This window comes from Scardinius erythrophthalmus (assembly GCF_964197995.2).
Source record: "Scardinius erythrophthalmus genome assembly, chromosome: 13".
Lineage (NCBI taxonomy): Eukaryota > Metazoa > Chordata > Actinopteri > Cypriniformes > Leuciscidae > Scardinius > Scardinius erythrophthalmus.
This window is the reverse complement of record NC_138233.1, coordinates 4,018,680-4,036,134: the sequence shown is the minus strand read 5'-3', so window position 1 is coordinate 4,036,134 and position 17,455 is coordinate 4,018,680. Positions and strand designations below refer to the sequence as shown.

Sequence of the window (17,455 nt, the reverse complement as noted above, 5' to 3'; positions counted from 1 at the left end):
CCAGGGGCCGTGAGGGACCACAAATGTGTTGTCATCTTCACAGTCATGACAAGCATTCACTTATTTGAAAAATCGTCAGGAATAAGAAATAAATTAAGTTGACAATAATGGATTAAGTAGACAGTAATGGATCTGAAATGACAGTAGGTCATTCATTTTGATGTTGTTTGAACAAATACTTAATGAAAATGTTTATTTTGGGTGGTGTTGTTCCATGTATGTTTTTCCTGGGTCAAAAATGGTCTTCAGAGGTGAGAGACGAACACGGTCATCCACACACTCTGTACAAAGTACCCTACCCATGTGAACTGTGAGTCCAGTACTGACAAAAGTGTGGAAATATATCTGCAAGCCGCAATTAAGAGGCCAATCACTTGTAATGTGACATTATTGCTTATTACTTCTGACCAATAGGTGGAACTGACACCAAATTGATCTGATATGGTCATTGTTGGGTCTTTTTGGGTGAGATTTTCCGTCAAACTGTATATTTCGTGACCACTAGGTTGCATTGTGCCAAAACTGTGCAGGTACCCTCAGGTCATGGTTGTCATAACACACACCAAATTTGGTCAGAATACGCTAAAGCGTTGTGGAGAAAGAGCCTCACATCCATTTTGGTGTGTTGGTCGTAGGATCTGTTCTCACATTAAACGAGAATGGTTTGACGAATTGACGAATTCCTTGTTTTTTTTGTCAGCAATGTCTGAAGATGATCTGGTGGTTAAATTTTCTTGTTCGAAAAAATAGGTTTTTCAGAAAATTTAAAAAATTTCATGATGGAAAATGACGTCACAGGATGCAATCGATTCGCCTTGAGGCAAGGAATCAGAGGAAAAAACTCGGTATCACTTTATTTTACTGTGTCCTTGTTACATATGTTACATGTACTTACCATAGTAATAACAGTAAACTTACATGTAGTTGCTTAATATTACTCAGTACTTAAATATATAATTACACTGTAACAGTGACACCTTAAAATAAATTGTGACCAAATCCTCTGTTTTGTTCCGTCTTTTGTTATGGTTCTCACTGTCTATCGGATTCAATCGCGCATTTAAATGTGGTTGACATTCCAGAATCTTTGCAATGTGGTGTTAGCAGCATGAAAAATATACATTATAAAGCGAGCGAAGATCGCTGCCATTTTAATCATTGAAGCTGTCGATTACAATGTGAGGTACACAAAGCAGCACTCTTGTAAAACTCCCATTAATGAAGCTGTCTACACTGTGCAATCAATCTCTTATTGACATTGTGTTTATTATTTGTTGGTTATAATGAAAGGATTTGCGAGTTTGTTGGTTAAAATAAAAGGATTTGCAAGTTTTTTGGCTATAATGAAAGAATTCGCGAGTTTGTTGGTTATAATGAAAGTATTCACGAGTTTGTTGGTTATAATGAAAGTATTTGCGAGTTTGTTGGTTATAATAAAATAATTCGCAAGTTTTTGGGCTTTAATGAAAGGATTCGCGAGTTTGTTGGTTATAATGAAAGGATTTCACACGGTCAACAGATATGTATGTGGGCTACAAAGCTCAACGCTGCAAAAACACATTGTAAATAGAAACCTTTGACACTCTTCACAGAGCGTTTTTAAAGCAACCGGCTCTCAGAACGTCTGGGTACTGCAGAACAGTAAATGGTAGAAGAATAAAGCTTCGACGGTACAAAGATTAATTTTGGAGGCCGCCAAAATATTTTCAATGCAGGAAAACCCTGCCTTAGAAGAGCCTTATTTGCATATGAATTTAAATATGTAAATCATATTTGCAGTTACTGTTCCTTTAAATGAAAAAAAAAAAACTGAATTCCTTCTCAATGCACAGTGATCATGAAATCTCTTTTGATCTCTTCACAGACGGCACCATGTCATCACGACCAATCAGAATCACCACGACAGAGCAAACTATCAGCTTCAATGGTAAGACGTCAGAAACATTTAAGTTTATATATACAGTATTTAAATTAAAGGGTGCTTCAAATAAGTATTAGTTCAGGGGGGTGCACACTTTTGCAGTTAGTTATTTCAATTTCCCCCTGAAATGTGCCACTTTAGTTTTCAGTGGCATTGAAGGTACAAAAGTTCTGTCTTTGTTCCCTCGTTTCATTTTTACATCACAAAAACCAGCTGTTTTAACAGGGGTGTGTCGACTTTTTATATCCACTGTGGGTATGTACTGTATGAAAACAACTGTTTTCAGCCTTGATAATAAGAATAAAAATGTTTCTTGAGCAACAAATCCGCATATTAAAATGATTTCTGAAGGATCATGTGACACTGAAGACTGGAGTAATGATGCTGAAAATCAAAACATTTTCATCCACACACTCTGTACATCTTCTTCCTGACCTAGCTGGGGGTCACGACCCCAGAAAAGCCAGCACAAAACCAGCTGACCTGATGCAATTGTACTAAATCACGAAAGTGAATTGATGACTCATAATTCGATAAATCTGTGTGTTTGTGTGTGTGTGTTCTCAATCACTTTCCTGACAAGAGTGATTGATGCACTGCAAGCAGAGATAATGTATATATAATTTCTGCTCGCCCTCAGCACAAATGGACTCCCGCGTTCATTAGAACGTTTGCAGTACTTTTGCACCAGATATAAGTGCCGTTATGTGTTGACACTTCAAAAAACAGAAGCTCTGTGAATTTTGCCTCTTTTTCCTGCGTCATCATTATCAAGCAACATGGGTAATCATCTGATGCTTTGATGATGCAGTTCAGACCCAAATAATGTAATGTGAACACAATCCAGCAGGGGGATCAGTCGAATTCGGATTCAGACCAGATAATCGAACCAAGTGTGAAAGCACCCTAAGGGTATGTTTACACCACATGTGTCAAACTCAAGGCCCGCGGGCCAAATCCGGCCCGCCACATTATTTTATATGGCCCGCGAGAGCATATGGGTGTCTTAAAATTAGGGATGCAACGAAATTTAGGCTGCCGAAAATTTTCGGCCGAAAATAACATTTTCGTTTTTTGACTGAAAGATACTAAAAAGCCGCCGCGATCCTCCGTGTTCGGCGACGGTTTGACTCTGGCTCAGCGTGTTTTATGACTTTGCGTGCGAGTCCGCTTCCGAAGATGCATAACTTCTAAGCGCGTTCCGCTGTGTGTGTGCGCTGTGCTCTCCGCTCCGTGTTCACAGCGCGTTCTGCTCAATGTTCCGCAAGCAACGTCCTCCGTTTGTGTGTGTGTGTGTGTGTGTGTGTGTGTGTGTGTGTGTGTGTTGCGAGCTCTGCTCACGCTCACCGGAAAGGCAAAGTCCGCTAAAAAAAACGTGCCAACATGAAATTTATCTGGACTTGTTTCTTTTTGCAATAGCACTACTGTGCTGTAATGGTGTGTATTTCCGTGCTGGGCAACACTGGTAAAATTACACGAATCATCACGATCCTCTCGTTCTCCCTGCTCTGCTCATGCTCTGATAAAATATCTTTGTAGGACTATACTTTATTTTGACAATTGGTCAAAAAATAAATCTGTTAAATCTGATTCTGCTGCATAGAACTGACTGAAGAATAATATATTGATATTTTATATTATTTTAATATAATAATATATTTATTTAAATATATTAAATATATTACATAATATTTAATATAGTATGTACCAGTATTATTCACCATTTGTATCACTCCGCTTGTCTGTGTTTGTGCCACTTGCATCATTAAGCCAGTAGGTGGCGACAAGTGACTGTCTTTATGAGTGAACAATTGAACTTTAAACTGATTAGTGCCAAAAACATTGATTAACTCAGGAAAGAAACAAGTAGCTGAAACCAATCTATAATGGTAATATAAAGTGCAAATTTACCTCTGGACACAAAAAGATTGCACTGGGTTTTGATTGAAATGTAACATCTATGCAAAATAATCCTTGAAAGATTTCTTATTTAAGGCCATTCTTGTTTGGAATATGTGATTGTGTATTGTCAACAATAAGCAGAAACATTCTGCATTTCCATTTTGTAGTGTGGATCATTCATTGCAATATTTATCCTCATTCTCATTTTTAAGAATCTGTTATCTTGACAAATAATTTATGCTAATGCCCACTGACATGCTTTTAAAGCTATTGTTATCCAAATTTTTTGGCCTTTAAACACCTTAAAATGCACATATGTAAGTCCGAGAAATCCAAATTTTCTCAGGGGAGCATGTCCCCGAACCCCCCTAACTACCTTACATTTGAATGAGTGTGTCTGTGTGGTAATGTGTGCTGTGTGGCTATAGTGCCAGGGCTGAATTTTTGAGCCAGTTTACCCCTGCATATATACAATAATACATTATTCTCTGTATCAAATCATTATTACCCAGCCCCTCATGTTTCTGGCTCATCCCCTTATGTTTTTAAAACCTAGAAACACCCCTGCAAATGCATATACAATATTTGTAACTTAAATAAGTAACAATCAAATAAACAGACAATATATTAACATTTTAAAAGTCTTACAGTTACAACCGGCCCTTTGAGGGCAGCCATAATGCTGAAGTGGCCCTCAGTGAAAATGAGTTTGACACCCCTGGTTTACACGATAATAATATGCTTAAAACGGAGAAGTTTTTCCGCATCAGAATGATCCCCATTTGGATCCGTGAAAACGACAAAAGTGGCCTGGCAGCAGAATGCAGGGTTTTTAGTATTTTTCCCGGATCCGAATGGGGATCGTTTGGACAATGGTGTCGTCTGTACGCAGAAAACTCGAAGGAAAAACTTCTCTGTTTAAGCATATTGTAGTAGTGTAAATAATTGGTTATAATAAAAGCATTCGCAAGTTTGTTGGCTACAATGAAAGGATTTGCGAGTTTTTTGGTTAAAATAAAAGAATTTGCGATTTTGTTGGTTATAATAAAATGATTTGTGAGAATTTTGGCTATAATGAAAGTATTCGCGATTTTGCTGGTTATAATGAAAGTATTTGCAAGTTTGTTGGCTATGATAAAAGTATTTGCGAGTTTATTGGTTATAATGAAAGTATTCGCGAGTTTGTTGGCTATAATAAAAGGATTTGCGAGTTTTTTGGCTATAATGAAAGGATTCGCGAGTTTGTTGGTTATAATTAAAGGATTTGTGATTTTGTTGGTTATAATAAAAGGATTTGCGAGTTTTTTGGCTATAAAATAAGGAATCGCAATTTTGTTGGCTATAATGAAAGTATTCGCAAGTTTATTGGTTATAATGAAAGAATTCACGAGTTTGTTGGCTATAATGAGAGTATTCGCGTGTTTATTGGTTATAATAAAAGGATTCGCAAGTTTCTTGGCTATAATGAAAGGATGTCACATGCTCAACAGATATGTCTGTGATTGGCTACAAAGCTCGACACTGCAAAAACACATAGTAAATAGAAACCTTTGACTCCCGTTTTCAAAAGTTTGTGTTTTCAGGCACCCAAAATGCAATTGTCGTGTAAATGAACGGCCAAAACACATAAAAAGTTTTATGTTTTTAGTTGAAAACCAACCCCTGAGTCAAACATTCTCAATGAAATTTCAATTATTAGGACTTTCAGGCTTTTGGTTTATGTTTATTTTTAAAGTAACAATGTCAATAAACTATAGCTCACATGGCACACGAGACAGGACCGTCATGTAGCGGATCATATATTTTGTCCACTGGTTTTCTCTCCTCTGACAGTGCCCACAAAGACGAGCGAGGACAGACCCGGAGGAAGGTCTTCACCGTTCATCGGTTTACTGAGGGTTCCTCTGCTTCTGCTACTCCTCTATGGGTTTGTTTGTTCTCTGGACGTCCTAAGCTCTGCTTTTCAGCTGGCTGGAGGTAATTATTCATCCTTTACCACCTTTTTTTGCATCTGTTTACCACATCTCTTCTTGCACATTGGGGTTTTACTTACTTTTACCTTTCAGCTGTTTTTGTATTCTTCAGCACATTTCCCAAACAAATTCCCATGTGCCTTTTCTTTTCTTTTCTTTTCTTTTCTTTTCTTTTTGGGTCAAATGTCATTTGTTTTCATGCAATTCTTCATAATACAAGCTACCTGCTTCTCTTTGAACTGCTGTATATGTGTGAAATATGGCTTTCTCAAGGTTGTAATCATTGGTCAGACATTAAGACTTAGTTAATCAATTCTAAACACGTTAATGGCAATGAAGAAATGGCTTTGCATGATTAACTCGAGCAGTCGGCGCTGTGGTGCATGTCATCTGTACAAAAACAAGCCATAAGTTGCTGTTAAAGGGTTAGTTCACCCCAAAAATACAAACTGTCATCACTTGCTCTTTTGTCATTTCTAAACCTGATTACTTGAAGCACAAAAGATGTTCCCGAAGAACATTCATCTTTGTCTTTCCTATTAGGCCTAAATAAAAGTGAATAGGGACAGATGGAAAAAAAATAATCTAGCTAATCAACAGTACCTGTCTCTAATCAGAAACGTTTAGTTTGCAATGACTTAAAGGGTTAGTTCACCCAAACATGAAGATTCTGTCAGTAATTACTCTCCCTCATGTTGTTCAACGAATGAAACGAATGAAAGTCTTACGGACTTTCATTCGTCTTCAGAACACAAATTAAGATATTTCTGATTAAATCTGAGAGCTGTCTCACTCCTCCATAGGCTTCTAGGTAATCGAGATCTGCCATCCCAGAAAAGTTAGTAAAGACATCGTTAAAATAGTCCAAGTGACTACAGTGGCTCAGCCTTAAGTTTATCAAGCGAGGAGAATACTTTGTGCGCAAAAACAAAGAAAAATAACGACTTTATTCAACCATCTCTTCTCTTCCATGTCATTCTCCTCAGCTGTTCACGTAGTGTAACAGCGCAGCGCTTCTGGGTTGTACGTCAGAACGGAGGCTCACTATTGGCCGACGCTGGTCATGTGATGCGTGTGATGCTGGCCAATAGTGAGCCTCCGTTCTGACGTATAACCCAGAAGCGCTGCGCTGTTACACTACGTGAACTCACTCAGAGAAACACAGAAGAAAATCAAGAGTTGAATAAAGTCGTTATTTTAGGGTTTTTTGCACACAAAAAGTATTCTCGTCGCTTGATAAACTTAAGGTTGAGCCACTGGAGTCACTTGGACTATTTTAACGATGTCTTTACTAACTTTTCTGGGATGGCAGATCTCGATTACCTAGAAGCCTATGGAGGAGTGATCCAGCTCTCAGATTTCATCAGAAATATCTTAATTTGTGCTCTGAAGATGAACGAAAGTCTTACGGGGTTGGAACAACATGAGGGAGAGTAATTACTGACAGAATCTTCATTTTTGGGTCAACAAACTCTTTAAGGGTGAGTAAATGATGACAGCATGTTTGTTTTTGGGTGACCTTTAAGATCAAAACAACATCAAATGTTTGGCTCTTTTTTTTTTTTTTTCAGGCAAAGTGGCTGGAGACATTTTCAAGGATAATGCCATCCTATCCAACCCTGTAGCCGGACTGATGGTGGGGATCCTGGTCACGGTTCTGGTCCAAAGCTCGAGTACTTCCACATCTATTGTGGTCAGCTTGGTCTCGTCCGGACGTAAGAAACACAACTCATTTTTAGCACAGACTAAATTTATAACCTCAGGTTCATATCCTCTTATTAGGGTTGTCAAATGATTCAAATATACATAATTAAGGAACTACCATTTTAAAATTAATTTTAAATTAATTCTGTTCTTTTGAGCTTTCTATTCCTCAAAGAATCCTGAAGAAAAAAAGTACATCATGTTTTCCATAAAAATATGAATCAGCACAACTGTCTTCAACATTGATAATAATCATAAATGTTTCTTGAGCATCAAATCAGAGAAACAGCCCTAAATGAAGATCATTCAAAGACAAAAACAGTGAATAAACTTTCAAAGTCAATATATTGGTTGTTTTTATCTCATATCATTGAACATAAACCCATCAGAGGCCTTTCTGTACTTCTGCAGACGGACACACAGTTCTTGTGCATCATGCTTTTAACACAAACTTTATTTTATAATATTGTTAAAAGCGCTTTTAGGTTGGCTACTCAAAGCACTTTACACATGGAAGTGGGAATCTCCTCAACCACCAATTTTGCCAACTTTTGATCTGATCTAGAACTTTATGACATACAAAGTTCCTTTTTTAAAAATAGCAACTTTATTCACAGCGATAATCTGTAAAACTATTGGGTTACACTTTATTTTAAGGTGTCATTGTTACAGTGTAATTATATAGCCTATTTAAGTACTGAGTAATATTAACGAACATGTCCTACTTACTATAGGGTTAGGGTTGGATTAGGGTTTGGTTGAAGGTTAGTTGCATGTAATTATGCATAATTTACTATGGTAAGTACATGTAACATGCAACAAGGACACTGTAAAATAAAGTGTAACTATTATGACTGTTTTGCTCTTGCAAAAACTTGGTAGGCTACTTCTTATTCCACTTTATTTCCAGGAAGCCTCATCTCTAGAAGTTGTTTCATGATTTTCCTGCTTTAATGAAGAGTTATCTCTCTCTGATGAGCTGATTTGCTGGAGCGAATGCCGTGGTGGCCTGAAAGCCTGAGGATCTTGTGAAGTGTGACTATCAGAGCTCGATCCCAAATCACAACAGATGCAGAGCTTTAATTAGGAAGTTTTGTTTGGGTTAATGAGCTTATGTTTAACACAATAATAAGTAAGGGATAATGTAGAGCGAGGCGGTTGTTATAGTGAATACAACCCCGACAGGCTGATCACGACCCCGACGCGAAGCGGAGCTTGAATCAGCCTGTCTGTCGGGGGTCGTATAACAACCGCCTCGCTCTACATTATCCCGCTTATTACATGGCTACCTAGCAAATAAATCAATAATTTGACACAAAATATTGATTTAAAAAGGAGTTTATTGATTTAAAACCGATTGTATTGCTTCCGCTAAAGAAAATAGTCCGTTCCGTCTCTACGGTTAGAATCCTGCGTCCATAGCAACGCTCTGTTTTTCATGGCAACGGTGTGTTTTCAAGAAATAACCATAAACGGAAATAACAGACCGCATTCTACATTGGAATTCAACCAAGCCATGTAATAAAGAGTTTTATTATGTACAGTGGGGTCTGAGATCACATTCAAAATATGGGGGTTGGAAAATATTATGATGTAAAATGATATTTCAAACAAATGGACATTCACCATGAAATTTTCAATGCAACGTTTACTCAAATTGTTCTGCCGATAATATAATTCATAGTAAAATAAGTGCATTAATTTAGAAAAATGCGTAATAGAAGGATTTTTACTAGTAGACCTAAGCTCTTTTTTTTAACCCCACAGTATTTGTGTGTGTAGAGAAAATACAGAATGTGAAACTGCATGGGCATGCGGGTTTCTTTCACTGCAATCCTGTGTCTTTATCTTTTGAAATGGTTTAAAGAGAACAACCTTGAGTAAAGCTTGGCTTTTCTCTGAGTAAGTGAATTGAAGCTAATGGATGTCAGGAGTGGGAGTGTGTTCAAGTTCTGTGGGCCTTCAGGGAATACACACACCAGCAGCGTAAGGGACAGTCATTACTGATGCGAAACTACACATTGATAGTATCTGAAAGGGAATGTGACTTGATTCTAATGCTAGCCTGATTTAAGAGTCAGTCGAAACAATGGAAATGAAATTATGTTATATTCAGTGTCATAAAGGAGAGATGCTTCGTGATGGGGCATTTTGCACATTCAAACACCACTGAAAGAAGTGCATTTATAATGTTGTGCATTTATAAAGTCTAACCAAGGCTGCATTTATTTGAAGAAATAAAAACAGTAATATATCGAAATAATATAACATTTATCATCTGATTTCTATGTGGATATATAGTAAAGGTAAGCTAATTTGAGCATATTGGAATGATTTTTGAAGGATCATGTGACACTGAAGACTGGAGTAATGATGCTGAAAATTCAGCTTTGATCACAGGAATAAATTACACTTCACTATATATTCACATAGAAAACAGCTGATTTAATTTGAAATAATATAAAACATTTTTTACATCAAATAAATGCAGCCTGTGAGCAGAAGAGACTTTGTTGCAGCCACATAATAAAATGTGTCCGTGTGTGTGTGTGTGTGTGTGTGTGTGTGTGTAGTGCTCGAAGTGAAGTCTGCGGTCCCCATCATTATGGGCTCCAACATCGGCACGTCTGTCACCAACACCATCGTCGCCCTGATGCAAGCAGGAGAGAGGAACGAATTCAAACGGTATTTCACCATCACGGTTATCATCAGGATTAAATCAAACCACTCTGTTCACGTAAAGTATTTATAAGTTCACTTGCAAAATGCTTCCTAATTTTGCAGAATTGATTTCTCTAAGTCAACATGAAATCATAATGGTCCCCATTTACATTGTCAATACATGTTCTGGGTCTTATTGTGAATAATTTATCAGTGCAAGTTATTCCAAAGCTTTCAACAAAATATAATATATTTGTTTTTCTGCCTCTGAAATGACTTTAATTTCAGCGTAGGTATAAACTAACGTGATGCAGTAGTCATTTAAATCATAAATATCAATATATATGAATTATGTGAAATCAAAATGCATTTACTTGGGATGCAAAATTACACGAGATAAAAAGTCTTGTTTTCTGACAAATTGAGTTTCTGCTTAAAACAAGAAAAAATGATGTGCCAATGGAGAAAAAAATACTTAATTCAAAGGAAATCGAGTTTATTTTTCTGACAACATTGACAGATATTTGCAAATGAATAAGTGTGGCTATTCAGTTGTTTTAGGTAATGCAACCCTTCTAAAATCCTCCAAGTTAACAGTAATTATGGCAATAATAGCAAAAGCACATTGACTTCAGGACGATGGAACCGGAAGTGTTATATGCAACTCGTTTCTGGGTTTTGTCCTACAAAAATACATAATTCCTGCAGTAAATGATGATGATGACCTTCAGCCTTGGCTAGAAAGCCTTTTCAAAACTCACATTCATCCAGCTCTCACTCCGTTCTGATATAAAACCATCCAATTCCCCATGAATAATATATAATTTCCATCACATTACAGGCTGAATGTCCCGCGAATGTCATTTCAGGTTTACTTTTACTACATTATTCAACAAATTTCCTTTCTCTTCTGTTTTTATCCATGAAAAACACACATTAAAAAAGCCTCAGTGATGAATGCAGAGAATATAAACAGACACAGCTGTGATCACATGCATTTGTTTCTTTGTTTTTCCGCGGAACTATTTCTGTTAATAATAAAGCTGAAATAAAATAAAATATAAATAATAGTTGGAAAAACTAAATGAAAATTAGAAATGTTTCCTTTGCAGTAAACTGAAATGCAGCACTAAAATTAGTAATTGGAAATTATTAAAAACTTTAACTAACTAAAAATCTAAATAGTAATATTTAAAATAAATAAAATGACATACAGTAAGCACGTAACAAAATGACTAAAAATAAACTAAAATTAACATGAAAACTGAAACTCAAATAACACTGCATCCTGCAAAATGATTGCTGTGATTCGTTATCACAATTTAAAATTCAATATTAGAATAAGTAATAATGTGTTGTTTCAACTTAAAGTGTTCGTGCTTGACCTAAAATTGCACGTTTAGTTAAAGTCCCCCTTTAGTCAATAACTGTATCTCTTAAAACTCATCGTTGATCACCAAAATTAAACGTTTTTTTCTTTAAAAAAAATAGATAAACTCAGTAGATAAACTTTTGTTTGATGTCTTGAATGTTTTTTTGTTTTTTTTTAATAAGAGAACAATAACAGAATCAATACGGTTTCTTTCTGCTTTTCATTTCTGATTCTTTTTTAATGTGTTCTTGAGATTTGTTGGCACTGTGTGCTTTGTTTTGAAGGATTATACTGTGTTGAAGTGTGTGTGTTTGTGGCGTCATGTGTTTTATTTGTTTAATACAGCATGATTGAGGCTCAGGAAACAGTGTTGGTGGATTCTCTGAGATTTTCATACTAGGGAGTTTAAAAGCACAGAATTACTGGCAAAAGTCATGGAAATTCATTGGTTAAAAGGTGTGGAAACCCTTTCAGAATAAACATTTGTAATTTTGGGAGAGTTCTAGGACCAAATTCCCAACTCCCAACCAATTCCCCAAATTGTAAGGATGTTTTTCAGACTTCATGCTTTAAAATATCTTGAATGTAACTCGACACCCTTGCCTCATTTAGTATGCGCGGCTCTATGAATATGCAAATTAACCCCGTCTCCACTCACGCACTCCCTCAGCTCAGAGATCCACTGGTTGACGATCACACGTTGATCTGATTGGTTACAAGGTAGTTTGTGACGTCAGAAACACCAGCGATTTCAAAGTGTGTTTTTGAGACTGTCTTTGGTTCACTGCAGTTTTAAGGAGGAAATACTCAGCAATGGTGTCGACTTATGAACTTACACATGGTTTAAGCAGATTAAAAACACCACATAGACATATAAACAACATTAAAAGCTGGATTTTCACCACAGGGGGACTTTAACTTTAGTTTAGTTGGATATTTAAGTTCTCTCAACATGTTTTAAGTTGTTACACGCCTAACTGCAGCAACATCCTCTGGTTCTCCAGTGCGTTTGCTGGTGCGACGATCCACGACTGCTTTAACTGGCTGTCGGTGCTGGTCCTGCTGCCGGTCGAGGTCGCCACGGGTCTGATGAGCTTCCTAGCCAGAGTCACGGTCAGCGGCTTTCAGCTTCACAGCGGAGAAGAGGCTCCTGAACTGCTGAAGACCCTCACTGAGCCCTTCACCAAACTCATCATACAGGTGTGTGTGTGTGTGTGTGTGTGTGTGTGTGTGTGTGTGTGTGTGTGTGTGTGTGTGTGTGTGTGTGTGTGTGTGTGTGTGTGTGTGTGTGTGTGTGTGCGTGAGTGTGTGTGTGTGTGTGTGTGTGTGTGTGTGTGTGTGAGTGTAAGAAGCTCCTGAACTGCTGAAGACCCTCACTGAGCCCTTCACCAAACTCATCATACAGGTGTGTGTGTGTGTGTGTGTGTGTGTGTGTGTGTGTGTGTGTGTGTGTGTCGGTGAGTGTAAGAAGCTCCTGAAATGCTGATGACCCTCACTGAGCCCTTCACCAAACTCATCATACAGGTGTGTGTGTGTGTGTGTGTGTGTGTGTGAGAGTGTAAGAAGCTCCTGAACTGCTGAAGACCCTCACTGAGCCCTTCACCAAACTCATCATACAGGTGTGTGTGTGTGTGTGTGTGTGTGTGTGTGAGTGTGTGTGTGTGTGTGAGTGTAAGAAGCTCCTGAACTGCTGAAGACCCTCACTGAGCCCTTCACCAAACTCATCATACAGGTGTGTGTGTGTGTGTGTGTGTGTGTGTGTGTGTGTGTGTGTGTGTGTGTGTGTGTGTGTGTGTGTGAGAGTGTAAGAAGCTCCTGAACTGCTGAAGACCCTCACTGAGCCCTTCACCAAACTCATCATACAGGTGTGTGTGTGTGTGTGTGTGTGTGTGTGTGTGTGTGTGTGTGTGTGTGTGAGAGTGTAAGAAGCTCCTGAACTGCTGAAGACCCTCACTGAGCCCTTCACCAAACTCATCATACAGGTGTGTGTGTGTGTGTGTGTGTGTGTGTGTGTGTGTGTGTGTGTGTGTGTGTGTGTGTGTGTGTGTGTGTGTGTGTGTGTGTGTGTGTGTGAGAGTGTAAGAAGCTCCTGAACTGCTGAAGACCCTCACTGAGCCCTTCACCAAACTCATCATACAGGTGTGTGTGTGTGTGTGTGTGTGTGTGTGTGTGTGTGTGTGTGTGTGTGTGTAAGTGTGTTTAGACTCGCTCATGTCAGATGTGAAGTCTTCTGTGTCAGGCTGTGTTTTCTGTCAGTGATGCTGACTCTCTCTTCTAGCTGGATAAATCCGTAATAACGGGCATCGCTCTGGGCGACGAGTCCGTGAGGAATCACAGCCTGGTGAAAGTCTGGTGCAAGTCCAGCGTCTCTCTGGTAACTTTCAGCTGACACACACACACACACTGTTCATGCATCGAATCGCCACATCAAGAGTTTACCCCTAAACCTTAATTATTATTATTTATTTTTATTATTATTTCTTTTTTACTTTATTTGACTTATCATTGAGCATTTGATGTTTTGTGTTTAATATATCATCATAAAGTTTCTGGTGTTTAAATGCAAATATATATATATATATATATATATAAAGTTTTCCCATGCACTTAAATGAGAATTTGGAATGATAATGTGTTTAACTGAAAATAAAATAAAATTTTAGAAAAATAAGCTTTATTTCCATTAGAAATAATTTCTTATTATTTAAGAATTTAGTATTTAAGACCTTTTATCACACAATTCTGAATTTTTTCCCATAATTGTGAAATACTCATTGCAGGTTATAAAGCTACGAGGTATTAAAATCACAATTGCAAAAGTAAAATCAGATTTTTCAGATAAAAAGTCACAATTACTTTTGCATTTGTTATTCCCATGACGGAAAGAAGCTTCCGTAGAAAGGAGACTAATTATGATGTGGACGTGTTCCTGACAGGTTCTGTGAGTCTCACACTAAACTTACTTTCTTAGTCAGAAAGTGTGTGTTTGTGTGTCAAGTAAACTCTTCCTGGTCAAGATGTGTTTGGATTGGCATTTGCAAACCCAGTCTCTCTCTGTCAGTCATTCTGCCACTCATCATCCACTCCACACTGTCATGTCATCGTTCACAGAAGTGTGTGTCACAGAAGTGTCCTCTCCAACAGATTGTATAAGCTCTTCTGCTGTTGTGCGGTGTGTTTAGAGAAGACTCTCTCTCTCTCTCTCTCTCTCTCTCTCTCTCTCTCTCTCTCTCTCTCTCTCTCTCTCTCTCTCTCTCTCTCTCTCTCTCTCTCTCTCTCTCTCTCTCTCTCTCTCTCAATTCAATTTCAATTTTTCAATTCAACTTGCTTTATTGGCATGAACAAAGAAACATGTTGTTGCAAGCAGTTTACAGAAAATACATTACAATACATATCACATATTAAAAAATACAAATACAAATAGAAATACATATAGTAGGTGTCACATATATTGTATACAGTGTCATAAACATACAAAATACTACATTACAAAATAAATAAATAAATGTAATAAACCGTTTTTCTTTTTTTTCTCCTTCTTTTCCTTTCCCTTTTCCCTTTCTCTGTTGTTCCTTTTACAATATAATGACTGTACAATCCTAAACCAGTGTAATGTTGTGATCTTATAGTGGGGAGTCCCTCAGGCTGTGGCAGGCAGAAACATATTTAGCTGCCAGTGGGGCTGCTCCCCCTTCTCCTAGGAGGACTACCAGCTTCTCTTCTGAAGTTAACATTGGGAAATGTAATACTTTGTTGGCTATTCCTCCAAAGTGTATAAGGCTCTTAGTGAAGAGAATTTTTCACAGTTGAGGAGGAAGTGTATCTGTTGAGCAGTGAGCACATATACGCTCCTCTCTGGGCAGCCATGTCTGCCTGAGTCTTCCTGTCTCTACGGCCAGCTGGTGGTCACTGAGCCTGTATTTAGTCAGGATCCGTCTCTGCTTTACATCTCTGACAGTGTGCAGATACTCAGCCAATTTATATTCTCTGTTAAGAGTTAAATAACAATTTAGTCTACTTTGTGTTTTTGTTTGACTTTTCCAATGTTCTAAATATTGATACAAAACAGTACATAATCTGTTTTGTTCTGTTGAGTTGTTTTAAACCAGTGCTAATGGGAGTCTCATTAGTTAGCTTCACCATCAGCTGACTCAGGGCACTGTTTTCAGGATTCAGCTCTTGGGTTTTAAGTGCTTCAGAATGAAGTGTGTCTTTTTGGCTTAATTTAAGATGTGTCCAAAATGTAATAGCTCGTTTCTGTATATTTATCAGTAATGGGTAACGTCCCAGTTCTGCTCGACAGGCATTATTTGGGGTTTTCCTTTGAACGTTTAGAATTCTTCTACAGAATTCTGTGTGTAGGGTCTCTATCGGGTGTTTGTCCCAGGAGTCATGCTCCAATCTACTGAGTGGGCCCCAAACTTCACTTCCATAAAGTGCTATCGGTACAATTACCCTATCAAATATCTTAGTCCAGGTTCTAATTGGGATGTTAATGTTGAACAGCTTGGTTTTGAATGCATACATTGCCCTGTATGCTTTTTCTTTAAGTGAATGTGTGGCTTTATTGAAATTCCCTGACGCAGATATGGTCAGACCGAGGTAAGTATAATTTTGTGTGTGTTTAATTTGGGTGTTATTCATAGTAAAAGGGTATTTGGTTTCAAGACGTCTGGCTTTTTTTGAAAGATCATAATTTGAGTTTTCTTTACATTGACCTCCAATGCCCAGTTATGGCAATATTGTTCCAGGATGGACAGGTTATGTTGGAGACCATCTCTGGTTGGAGACAACAAAATAAGGTCATCTGCATAAAGCAGGTATTTAATCTCTGTGTCTAGTAGTGTGAGGCCTGGAGCTGCTGATCGGTCCAACTGGTCTGCAAGTTCATTTATGTACAGGTTGAATAATGCAGGACTTATACAGCATCCTTGCCTCACACCGCGTCCCTGGGTAAAATATTCTGTTCTTTGATTATTAATTTTCACAGCACATTGATTGTGCTTGTACATACATTTGATAAGGTCATATACCTTGCCACCTATTCCACTTTGAAGGATTTTGAAGAAAAGTCCTTCATGCCAAATGGAGTCAAAGGCTTTTTTAAAGTCGATGAAACAAGCAAATATTTTCCCTCCCTTTTTTTGGTGGACATGTTTGTTAATTAAAGTATGTAAGGGGTATATATGATCAGATGCTCTGTAACCTGGAAGAAAACCAATTGGCATTTACTAAGTATGTTTTTTTCTTTAATAAAGGTTAGTATCCTTGAATTTAGGATACTACAGAATATTTTACCAAGGTTGCTGTGGACACAGATCCCTCTGTAGTTATTAGGGTCGGATTTAATTCCATTTTTGTGGATTGGGGTGATCAGCCCCTGGTTCCAGACATCAGGGAAGCAGCCAGATGTAAGCACCATGTTGAACAGTTTAACTAGTTAGTTTTTAATTAGTTTCTCTCTCTCTCTCTCTCTCTCTCTCTCTCTCTCTCTCTCTCTCTCTCTCTCTCTCTCTCTCTCTCTCTCTCTCTCTCTCTCTCTCTCTCTCCTCTCTCTCTCTCTCTCTCTCTCTCTCTCTCTCTCTCTCTCTCTCTCTCTCTCTCTCTCTTTCTCTCTCTCTCTCTCTCTCTCTCTCTCTCTCTCTCTCTCTCTCTCTCTCTCTCTCTCTCTCTCTCTCTCTCTCTCTCTCTCTCTCTCTCTCTCTCTCTCTCTCTCTCTGTCTCTCTCTCTCTCCAGTCTTCAGTGAACGTGACAGCATCCGCCCACAACTGCTCCACTGAACTGTATTGTGGGAATGACAGTGATCTCGCCTGGATCACACAGAACATCACCTCGCAGATCAACAACACAGAGAAATGTGAGTGTAGTCGTGGAGTCATTTTAAAGTGAAATATTTTGTTTGTCTTATTTCTCCTATCCAT

The 17,455-nt window shown here is 38.0% G+C and overlaps 1 protein-coding gene across 1 annotated transcript in view; it reads left to right on the top strand.

The window, feature by feature from the left end:
- Window positions 1-238: 238 nt before the first annotated feature.
- slc34a1a (solute carrier family 34 member 1a) overlaps window positions 239-17,455 on the top strand; it is a gene marked incomplete at both ends in the record, with an annotated part of 23,230 nt that continues 6,013 nt past the window's right edge. The window contains 8 exons of the mRNA XM_081383482.1: window positions 239-251; window positions 1,865-1,927; window positions 5,657-5,800; window positions 7,368-7,511; window positions 10,074-10,185; window positions 12,538-12,733; window positions 13,812-13,907; window positions 17,271-17,391. Of these exons, the coding sequence (XP_081239608.1) occupies window positions 239-251; window positions 1,865-1,927; window positions 5,657-5,800; window positions 7,368-7,511; window positions 10,074-10,185; window positions 12,538-12,733; window positions 13,812-13,907; window positions 17,271-17,391 (889 nt within the window). The remainder of the gene's footprint in view (window positions 252-1,864; window positions 1,928-5,656; window positions 5,801-7,367; window positions 7,512-10,073; window positions 10,186-12,537; window positions 12,734-13,811; window positions 13,908-17,270; window positions 17,392-17,455) is intronic.